This window comes from Pezoporus occidentalis, unplaced genomic scaffold (assembly GCF_034315485.1).
Source record: "Pezoporus occidentalis ecotype Australia unplaced genomic scaffold, CSIRO_AGI_Poc_V1 ctg86, whole genome shotgun sequence".
NCBI lineage: Eukaryota > Metazoa > Chordata > Aves > Psittaciformes > Psittacidae > Pezoporus > Pezoporus occidentalis.
Window position 1 is genome coordinate 1,478,610 of NW_026916220.1, and position 12,082 is coordinate 1,490,691.

Consider the following 12,082-nt stretch of genomic DNA (forward strand, 5'->3'; position numbering starts at 1 on the left):
GAGTACAACTATCTACTCTGGCTGCCCTTTTGTAACATAAAAGCGTATACACTAGTTGCTCATGTATAAACAATATAACAATATAAGCACACTTTATTCTTGCAATACAACAGTTACTTTGGGCTTACAACAGCATAATTGACAACAGAATCGAAATCCAGATCTTTTCAGTATTTCAGTCTGAGTCCTACTGCTTTAAAGTTCCTCATTCTAGTATATTTTAATGTATCAATAATTACTCCCTCTTGTAAGATCTCTTATAATCATTTTATTAGTGATTTGATGTAACGAGGTTTCTGGTACAGCTATCACTCTACCTGTATGCATCCTAGATAACCATGTTGAGCAGCTATGTGAACAGCAGTATTTCCATCCTGGTCGACTTCATCCAGTGAAATTCCCTGTTCTTGCATGAACTGAAGAAGCCACAGAAGGATTTTCTCCTAGGGGGAGGGGGAAAGAGATGTCACACACACAAAAAAATAATACAGCCCTAAATGTGCTAGATTATGGCTACTGTCTTCTGTTACTAATGTTGTCCAATAATTCCTTGTTTTCATCTCTCTTAACTTTGTAAGACTTAATGTATCATGTGTCTGCCTCTGTTGTTTGTTTGTTTGTTCCCTGGATAAATAAACTGAAGTACTTTGTTTTATAAAAAGACATACTAGGAAAAATATGAGTACTGTAACACTGTACTGTTATTACTGTACTGTACTTCTGAAAAATTGTTCATTAAAAAGCATGCATGCCCGCATATTGCAGGGGAGACCTTGGGCAGAAGAGCCTGTATGTCAATCTGAAAACGAGCTTGTGAAATGTAGTGAAACCTCACAAGCCTCTCTGGAAAAGTAAAGCAGGAGTATATGGAGGTCACAGAGCTGAGCAGTTAAGATTCTTCAAATCTATCACCTGCCCACCTCTGTGTGTGCAAGAGGAGAAGCAATACAACTAAACCTAGGAAATCCCTCTACCCTGAGTTCTCAGTGTGTTGGCTAGTTGACTGCTTGTATGCGAGTGCATGTTGGGAAGGATGGGAAAACATGAACTGCAAACTTGGAAGTGGAAGTCCGGAAGCAAAAACTGAGATGCTAACCTAACTCTTTTCAACATTGCTTTTTGCACATGTATGCCAGTGTATATTTATACATATTTACAGTGTACATGTATACACATTTATATGGGTATTCTTTCCTAACAGTGGACAGTTTACGTAAGTGCACTATGCTTATTCTATTTCTTACGTGTCCCAGCAGGTTTATTTGGAAAAATCTTCTTCTCTCTAGGAACCTTCCATGACTCTCCAAATTAAATTTCATTGTGCATTGCTGAATGTGATATATAATGAATATCTAGAATTAACCTACAGATTACATTAAAAAGTGAGGTCCATCAAAGGGTAGCTGACTACAGCTGTAGTCACAGTTTTTGCATCTGAATAGCTGGAAAGAATAAATTACTTTCTAGCTTGAAACTTCATTTAAAATTTTTTTTTCTTATCTTCCTTTGACATCTATCATGTGTTATACTAGCTAGGAGCTCTAGTTCAAAATGGTTTCTAGTCTTGGTGAGGCAAACACCAACGCACAGACTTAACCTGCAGTACCTCAGTTGCTTCAGCAATACTAAGTACATCATCACTCACAGTCAGATACATGGGCCTGTAAGAATGAAATGTACCCAAATGAAACAGTACTGAAAACATGTCTAGGACTCTGAGCAGTAATCAGGTAGGAAAGAGAAAGAATAAAAATGAGAAAAGGAAATTTTACCTAGTAACCTTGAGCATAATCCTCTTTTTTTTTTTGTGTCTGAAAGTACCACAGAAATTTCAATATCAAGGAAAAAGAGATTCAGACTCTTTTAGGTTTCTTCTAAATGATTCTCATTATTCAAGCACCTGGATCTCTGCTTACTGCTTCAAAGGGCTAGTCTGTCTGGAACTTATCTTCTTCATATTTCCACTTTAACAGCAGTTTTGTTTTTATTACAGGGTGAAGGGGTAGGTATATTTACTTCTCCTTGGCTGAATGCCTAATATAGCTGACAGCCAGCATGGAGAGATGACTTCAGATCACATACCCCTTTTAAAATTTGAGCAATTTCTTGAGATGCCTGTGGTGTTGGCCAGCGGTGAAAAAGGATTACACTACTCCTATGAATTGCCCTTATGTTTTAATAATTAAAAGAAAAATATATTAGCAAAACTCCTCTGTAGAACTGGAAGACAGCTACAGCTTTGGAATCGTATATTTATTTGAAACATAATAGGAACTAGAATGTTAAGCATGTTCTGTAATTTTATGATCACTATCATCGTGGAGCAAATGATGCTTTCTAGTCATTTATCTTATCAACATGGAAATCAAGTGCCTAGAAGGCTAAAGGTAATCATCTGTACTTTGGACTGTCTGGGCATCAGCTGATCACAGGCTCAAAGTCAGAGGCCTACTCAAACAGTTTGTGTTCCTCTCAAATAACCGTATTTTTCAACAAACGTACTCTTGACAACACAAAACAATCCAGAGCAAAACAAAAACGCAAACCCAGCTACTTTCTTCATTTACATCTAGGGAAAATAAAAAATTATATATGAAAAATATATCACTTCAGTAATACATTATCTATTTGGGACAAAAGTGTTCTTAGGAATAGGTTAAAAAAATCAACTCAATTTACTCAGACAAAATGAAAGATCAGAAAATTCATGAGATTAAGACAATGGAAAATAATCACATATTTGTTATGTAACAGGAAATGACAAATACTGACAAGTTACTTAGTCTATCTGATCCTTCCAAGACCTACAATGGCCTTATGTTGTAGCAGTGGTTAATAACCTCTCTCACATATTCTAGGCCTATAATAATTCAAGCCTCCCTAAAAATAGATCCTGGGAAAATGTCACAATACATAATTTCTGCTTTGTGACAAGCTGCAGACTTTGGCTCTACCAAAGCCTTTGGCTGAGTTTTGGAGCAGAAAGAACTAACATGCACCATTTAAACCATTAGACTACAAATGGAAGGCTTAGCACGGTGAGGAGGACCAACTGTAATCTTAACCTCATCAGTTGATATTAATTAAATAAGGTACCCTTCCCAATATCCCTTCACCATAGAGTGAGTGAAAAAACACATTATTCTTGCAAAAATGACATTAGACAGGGAACATCTTCAAACATCCTGAAGGTGAAAAATAGGTGTGTTGTTAGACATTTGCATACCTGAATGTCACACTGTCCTGCCCACTGTGCTCTCCACATTACACCATTGCCAAGTGGTGTTCGGAACCCTTTCTAGGTTCTCAGTCATGCTGTAGCTCTGCTTCCCTAAAGTTCTGTTAGACTGTCTGGAGCTTGGAGGCAACAAACCCTCGGCATTCCCCCCCCCCTTCTGCCTCTTCTGTGCTAGTGCATGCTACCACAGTATCCGTGTTGGAAGAAATTACAGCCCTGTGAAACTCTTACTCAGGAACTACTACTACGTGAATCTAGGACTGCACCACCACTTCTTCCTGTCACATGGTGTCTGTGCCAGACATAGCTGGTACACAATCTGCCATGTACCTGTGATTTATACCTGGCATGGAGAGGACTGCCAACAGCCCTGTTTGTATCTTGCATAATCCCATGCGTAAAGAAGCCCTTGATAGGAGGAGCAGCTGATCAGGCTACAGGTTGACTTTAAGCTCTTCCTATATTCCATCACATGAACTTATGTAGTTCCTCTCTCACTGGAAAATGTAACATTGTTGAGACGTCTTTGGAGTCAGGCCATGGCTGTGGTTTGACGACCTTCAACATAGAAGCTATGCTATCAACTCCCTTTTGCTGCCCATTCTAAATGATATTTATTGAAGAAAAATATGGTGGCCATGTCTAATGTCTGGGGAAACAATGGATGGACTGACTCTTTTAGAAAATGATTCAGTAACAGGTCTTCCTCGTAAAAATATTACTCTTGTAATTCTGCCAAGACCAGTGTTTACACAGATTATCTCTCATGTAAGTAATGGTAAAATAAATCAAAACTTTGAGGAAAGTGCCAGCTACATATTTGAATTTCTCAAAGTTGTTTTTTTTTTGCCTTAACACAGTTGGGTAAGACAGTCTGGCAAACATTCAGCCTCAACATTCCCTCATGTTTGCAAGATATTTATGAATTATATATATATATAAAAGATAATTGCCATTACATGTGAACTTTCCTTGGCATTCAGCTAACTAAGAAAAATTGTCAGCAATTTATATATTACCTTTTTAAATTTCATGGGTAACTGGTGTTTCTTAACTGGTAGAGCTTCCATCCTTCTCTGAAAAGAATCTATATAAAGGGTGCCAGGTTTGTTCCTGGAATTAGATAGAATAGCTGACTGAAAAAAAACCCCAAAGCTTACTGGATTTAGCTTGTACAAATATTTTCAGAGATGAGGACGAAATTAGGCTAATCAATTGAAGATATGAATGTAAGTTCACATGAAATTTTCTTTTCCAGATGTTTTCTTCCCAGTAGCAAACACACCTTTCTTGAATCCAATCCTGATCTGGCTCCAAGCCTCCCTAAATTCAGTGGTACGTTTACAGGTCAAACTTGCTGTGGAAAGCAGGACAACACCAATCAGTATATTCAACAGGGTCCTAACTTGCACCGGTAACATCTGCATAGTAGGTGAACGGAAAAAAGGCAAAGGAGGTCTTTGCATAACATGAAATCAAGTGTGCCTTTGTGCCCAATGAAACAGGAAGAGAAAGGGTAGACTTCCAGCTCAGCCTTCCAAACCTGCCCCCTCTCTTTCCTTCTCCCTCCAGTAAATTCATGGCTGGACAGGATCAGTTAACAGCAGAAATATGTCACCATAATTCTATGGCACTGAATGAGACAACCACACTTGTACTGGAAATAAAAAGATAATTTTCTTAGTGGTTATATTTTGCTTGTTCTCGCTTAACAAGTAAAGAGGAAAAAAGCACTAGCACAAAAATAGTGGGTTTTCTGCATTTATTCTTAATCTCTGTTGTAGAAACTGAGCGTTAAACTGGACCACCTGCCAAAGAGATTATAGAAAAATAACCTATCACTATTCCTTGTATAGAAGATCCTGGAGAAAGTCTGTTGAACAGAGGTTATTGAAAGGTCTACTTCGGAAAAACAGACTTTGTGGGATAAGAATGTGGTGCAATTAAGTGGTATATGTTTCCCCAGACATTAGAAAAGCACTGAAATGCTGTACTTCTTGTGTTTTCTCATCATTAGATTTATAGATAAGTGAGGTGTGGAAGAGGATCAATTTACAACATATTTTATATGCAATTCTCAATAAAACCGGCTAGAAGTAGGCAGATGGTGTTCAAGTTTCAACACACTTCACTGCCAATATACTGAGTTCCCAAATTGCCACAATTTGCCAATTTTTTTTTGAGATTAATCTCTCCTGGAAAGGAAATGTGAACTATCCCCAAATGTCTGATGATTTTCTAATATGTCCTAGGAGTCCTCTAGGGATTATGACAGCTCATTTCCCTACCTGTTGGGGTTGGAACTAGATGAACTTAAGGTCCTTTCCAACCCTACCTATTCTATGATTCTATGTTCCTGAGACTGATAGGTTGGCCTAATATGCCACCTAATCTTCTCCAAGCCATTAGTTAAAAAAGAAGGAAAGGAAAGAAAGGAAAGGAAGAAAGGAAATGAAGGAAAGGAAAGAAAGGAAAGGAAAGAAAGGAAAGAAAGGAAGTAAAGAAATGAAAGGAAAGAAGAAAGAAAGGAAAGACAGGAAAGTCAGGAAAGAAAGGAAGGAAGGAAGGAGGGAAGGAAGGGAGGGAGGGAGGGAGGGAAGGAGGGAGAGAAGGAGAAAGACAGAAAGAGAGAAAAAAGACCTCCCCCCCCCCCCCCCAATTTAGGAGGGAACTTACTGAAAAAAATACAGAGATTAAGTGGCAAAAGATTTTCTATATTTGAACTAAGAACACCTGTAGTTAAAAGCCATAAAATGATAATAATGCTTTACATTGAAATTCTTCTACAAGCACCAAATTAATCTATGTAAAAAAGTAAATTAAAGTCATACCTGGCCATAGCAACCTGCATAATGAATAAGGCTTGGGTGGTCTTTTGAGCAACTTAATTCTGCAATAGCTTCTGTTTCGCTCACCATCCATCGAACACACTCCAGCTGGCCATTCTAAACAAATAAAAAATATACATTCCAACTGTTTCTGTTCTAAACACGTCTACTAAACACAGAAAAGTTTATTAGAATTATTAAAATATTATGAAATTCCAGTTTGTTTGAAAATGTGTTATCTGCTGTCATGTAATGCACTTGTTTATCTTGTCCCGTATCAGTTATGGTTCGGCTGTTGATTGCAGTGAAAGTGGCAGTCAAACAGTATTATATACATAACCTGGTCCTGTCAGACTGTTCAGAGAAAAACCATAGTTCTGTTTTCATCACTTGTACAGCAAGGCTCAATGACTAAATAAGATAATTTGCTGGAGCAGACTGAACAGTCTCCCTACAAACTCTGATATGCACTAATCACTATTCAAATCCATGCTTCCTAAATTATTCTTATGTATGTAGTAGCTGAACACCTAATCCTCATGGATTAGGACCTATCTGTAATAGATACTGTATAAACAGAAACAAGGAGGTGGTTCTTGGCCTGAACACATTTACAGCCTAGTTTCAAGACTTCCAAGCTGTTATGCACGCTCCTAGTAGTTTGCAAGTTACTGTGAAGTGGGACGTAGATACTTTGGAAAGATATGAACATTTTCTTCAGACCACACTTGTGGCCCAGTTTAAAGGCAAGAGTTTTTAGCAGCTTCCCTTGCTGCAGCTACTTTTCAGCAACGGTACCTCACTAAATGCAGTTTTGCAAGACTTAGATTCCAGCCTGTTCTTACTTAATTTTTCAGCTCTCATGTTAATAAAGGCTATTATATTCTTTATAGCTGAAACAAGTATTTCAATTGCTCAGTCAAAACCTTAGAGAGATCAACATACATAAATATAAAAAGCCGTTTGCGTACATTAAAAAGAAAAAGCTATCATGAAAAGAAAAGAAATATCTATTTAAAGTTTTAGTCTTATTTTTACAAAAACAAAGAGAAGACTGTAACAAATATTATATTATATTATATATAAACGATTGGCTTCAAGACTGGTGCTGCAGGCAGGGCTTTGGATTCTTTGATAACGGCTGGTTTTATAGGGCACCAGTCTGGACAATGGCATTATCTCACAGAGGCAAAAGGATGCTGGGGCACGAATTAGCAGGGCTCATTTGGAGAGCTTTAAACTAAATTCGAAGGGGGATGGGGTTGTAGCTGGGCTTGCCCCAGTGGGGCAGCGCTCCAGAATTGATGAAGACTGGGAGGCCTCCTATAATCCTAGGGTGAAATCGGTGTGCTCAGCTCGCTCCCTGGAATGTCTGTACACCAATGTGCGCAGCATGGGAAATAAGCAGGAGGAGTTGGAAACCTGTGTTAAGTCAGGAGACTATGATCTGGTGGCAATTACAGAGACGTGGTGGGACAGCTCACATGACTGGAATATAGTCATGGAGGGCTATGTCCTTTTCAGGAAAGACAGGCCAGCCAGGAGGGGTGGTGGGGTTGCTCTTTATGTGCGGGAGCAACTACAGTGCACCGAGTTCTGTCCAGGGACAGATGACGAGCGAGTTGAGAGTCTGTGGGTGAGAATTAAGGGGCAGGCTGGCAGGGGTGATGCTGTTGTGGGTGTCTGTTACAGACCACCAGATCAGGGTGAGGAAGTTGACGAGGCCTTCTACAGGCAGCTGAGAGCGGCCTCACAGTCACAGGCCGTGGTCGTCGTGGGGGATTTTAACTTCCCTGATGTTTGCTGGAAGGACCACTCGGCAACCCAGCCACAGTCCAGGAGGTTCCTCCAGTGTATGGATGATAACTTCCTCCTGCAAATGGTGGATGAGACAACCAGGAGAGGAGCGCTGCTGGATCTCATCCTCACTAACAAGGAGGGTCTGGTGGAAGCAGTAAGGGTAGAGGGCTGCCTTGGTTGCAGCGACCACGAGATGGTGGAGTTCAGGATCTTGTGTGGTAGGACCAGTAGAATAGCAAGTAGAATTGCAACCCTGGACTTTAGCAGGGCAAACTTTGGCCTTTTCAAGCAATTGCTAGGGGAAATCCCATGGGCAAGGCTGCTTGAAGGTAAAGGGGCCCAAGATAATTGGTTGGCATTCAAGGATTGCTTTTTCCGAGCTCAAGATCGAAGCATCCCGACACGTAGGAAGTCAAGGAAGAGGGCCAGGAGACCTGCGTGGCTAAATAGGGAATTGCTGGGTATGCTCAAGTGGAAGAGGAGAGTTTACAGGTCATGGAAGGAGGGGCTGGCCACTTGGGAGGAATATAAGGCTGCTCCTAGAGGATGTAGGAAGGCAGTTAGGATGACTAAGGCCTCCGTAGAATTAAACCTGGTGAGAAGGGTCAAGGACAGCAAAAAGAGCTTTTTCAAATACATGGCAGATAAAACTAACACCAGAGGCAATGTAGGCCCACTGATGAACGGGATGGGTGCCCTGGTGACAGTAGATACAGAGATGGCAGAGTTACTGAATGCATTCTTTGTCTCTGTCTACTCTGATGCAGGAAGTCCTGAAGAGCCCTGTACCCCTGAGACCTTAGATGAAGTCAGGTCAATGGAGCGGGTTGCCTTAGTCGATGAGGAATGGGTTAGAGACCAGTTGAGCAATCTGGACATCCATAAATCCATGGGTCCAGATGGGATGCACCCGCGGGTGCTGAGAGAACTGGCGGAAGTCATTGCTAGACCACTCTCCATCATCTTTACCAAGTCTTGGGAAACGGGAGAGGTGCCTGAGGACTGGAGGAAAGCAAATGTCACTCCAGCCTTCAAAAAGGGCAAGAAGGAGGACCCGGGTAACTATAGACCGGTCAGCCTCACCTCCATCCCTGGGAAAGTGATGGAACACCTTATCCTTGGTGCCATCTTCAGGCATATCAAGGATAAGAGGGTTATGAGGGGCAGTCAACATGGCTTCACCAGGGGGAAATCATGTTTGACCAATCTCTTAGCCTTTTATGAGGAAATAACACAGTGGATGGATGATGGCAGAGCGGTGGATGTGGTCTACCTTGACTTCAGCAAAGCATTTGACACAGTCTCCCACAGCATCCTCACAGCTAAATTGAGGAAGTGTGGTCTGGATGACCAGGTAGTGAGGTGGACTGCGAACTGGCTGAAGGAGAGAAGCCAGAGAGTTGTAGTCTATGGGGCTGAGTCTAGTTGGAGGCCTGTAACTAGTGGAGTGCCTCAAGGGTCAGTACTGGGACCGGTATTATTTAATATATTCATCAACGATTTAGATGGGGGAATTGAGTGTACTATCAGCAAGTTTGCTGATGACACTAAGCTGGGAGGAGTGGCTGACACGCCAGAAGGCTGTGCTGCCATCCAGCGAGACCTGGACAGGCTGGAGAGTTGGGCAGGGAATAACTGGATGAAATATAACAAGGGAAAGTGTAGAGTCCTGCATCTGGGCAGGAACAACCCCAGGTTCCAGTATAGGTTGGGGAATGACCTGTTAGCAGTGTAGGGGAGAGGGACCTGGGGGTCCTAGTGGACGACAGGATGACCATGAGCCGACACTGTGCCCTTGTGGCCAAGAAGGCCAATGGCACCCTGGGGTGTATTAGAAGGGGGGTGGTTAGTAGGTCGAGAGAGGTCTTCCTTCCCCTCTACTCTGCCCTGGTGAGACCCCATCTGGAATATTGTGTCCAGTTCTGGGCCCCTCAGTTCAAGAAGGACAGGGAGCTGCTGGAGAGAGTCCAGCGCAGGGCAACGAAGATGATTAAGGGAGTGGAGCATCTCCCTTATGAGGAAAGACTGAGGGAGCTGGGTCTCTATAGTTTGGAGAAGAGGAGACTGAGGGGTGACCTTATTAGTGTCTATAAATATATAAAGGGGGAGTGTCACGAGGATGGAGCCAGGCTCTACTCAGTGGCAAACAGTGATAGGACAAGGGGTAATGGGTACAAACTGGAACACAAGAGGTTCCACTTAAACTTGAGAAGAAACTTCTTCTCAGTGAGGGTGACGGAACACTGGAACAGGCTGCCCAGGGAGGTTGTGGAGTCTCCTTCCCTGGAGACATTCAAAACCCGCCTGGACACATTCCTGTGTAACATTATCTAGGTGCTCCTGCTCCGGCAGGGGGATTGGACTAGATGGTCTTTTGAGGTCCCTTCCAATCTCTAGCATACTCTGATACTGTGATAAACCCATCTAAAATTATACGGGAGTAATAAAAACTGGAATAAGAGTAAACTGATATTTGTCTTATTCTTTCCATATGTAATGTATGTATATAAACACAAAAATGCACACCATTATATTTTACTTACTTTTCTCTTTTTCTCTCAATTTCAATAATGAAGTGAAACAATGAAGCTACTTCTATTCTTTTTAGTATATTACAAAAAATCCCCCTTATCATATTTGAGTTTGAATATTAGTGACTAATAATTTTTTTTATTCTGTTTTTCCTTTGTATCACAACTGAGTAAAATAATTTTGTATTTTTTAAATTTAAGCTAAAGAATTAATAAATTACTTGCTAAATAAGATAATTTTGCTAATGTGGAACAGATTTCTCCGCAGTTAGTTAAAATAACTTATCAACATGACAGTATGACATAACAGCACTCCATTTTTCTCTCTCTAGCTCACAGCTAAAGGTCAGAAGGAGTACTATAATCGAAAGAATTAGTTTTAATTAATTAATTCTTTACTGGGAAACGTTATGCATCATCAATGAATTGCTTAAATTTTCTTGCATGGAAATTTCTGTTCCTGCATGCAAGTTTTCTTGTAAAACACAGGTGCATGCCCCACATGGTGTAATATTCTGGAACTTGGAATGAATAAAGTCCATTCTATCAGTATGCAAAACCACTTTGGAAGTAAGACTCAAGGACTACAAAGTTTAATTATGCCAAATTACTTTAAGGCTGTCAAGACATTTCACAATGACCCAGGTCAAGTCCAGCCATGCAGGTCATCATTAGAAACACTTGAGCCTTAGCACCCCCATTTACATTAAAAACTCCATTACATTTACACATTTTTCTGTGAATGTCAAAGCATGCTCAACTATTATAAAAATTAAAGGAGCCAATCATTAAAAAAAGATTTTATTTGACTATAAATACAAAACATATGAAGGTTGGGGGAAAAAAACAACAAAAAACAAAAAAGAAAACGGTTTCCAAGTAAAATTGTAAGACTTTAAATTGGGAGACTGTAACTATTCAGTTTGGACATGGGCCAAGGTATTGAAGCTAAATACCTGACTTTTATAATAGCATTTCATTAGTACAACTAGCTGTTGGTTTAGGTTTATATTCATATGGCTTGTCCCAGAAAAATTGAAAGAAAACCACAACCCTGAAACTTGGATCAGGGCCAGAGGTCATTGAAAACATGCCTCAAAGATGGAAACCTGGAATCCACCAGTCCTCTTTCCATTTCTAAAGTTTTCCCAAGAAGTAAATAACAATAAAATCCCAGAAGAATAAGAAACTTTTGTATTGTATTTCACCGCTTTCCTTGTTTCTTCTTAAGATATTTAGTGGATAAAAGAAATGGCATCCAACTATTCAATCTCACTTACTAAAGAACCAGAATCAGTATGTTTAACTATCAGCCTTCCTGTGCACCACTATGTTTTATTTTACTGCAGCAACAACAGTAATTTTCACATTTTCCAACATAATAAGAGCAAGATAATGGGTAGGGCCATCCCAGGCCCAGCTACAGGTTGGGAGGAGAAGTGACAGAGAGCAGTCCTGCGGAGAAGGACTTGGGGGTGTTGGTTGCTGAGAAACTTAACATGAGCTGGCTTCAGTGTGCACTCACAGCACGGAAACCAACCGTATCCTGGGCTGCATCAAAAGGAGTGTGACCAGCAGGTCAAAGGAGGTGATCCTGCCCCTCTACTCTGTTCTTGTGAGACCCCATGCTGAGAAAGTTGGGGCAGTTCAGCCTGGAGAAGAGGGGCTGCACAGCATTCATAGCA

The 12,082-nt window shown here is 40.8% G+C and overlaps 1 protein-coding gene across 4 annotated transcripts in view; it reads right to left on the reverse strand.

Annotated features, from left to right (window-relative positions):
- Window positions 1–12,082, reverse strand: part of SNCAIP (synuclein alpha interacting protein) — an 85,446-nt gene that overhangs the window by 19,744 nt on the left and 53,620 nt on the right. For all 4 annotated transcript variants that reach the window (XM_062604525.1, XM_062604524.1, XM_062604526.1 and 1 more), the window contains 2 exons: window positions 6,070–6,183; window positions 318–443 (listed from right to left, as the gene is read on the reverse strand). In XM_062604525.1, the coding sequence (XP_062460509.1) occupies window positions 318–443; window positions 6,070–6,183 (240 nt within the window). The remainder of the gene's footprint in view (window positions 1–317; window positions 444–6,069; window positions 6,184–12,082) is intronic.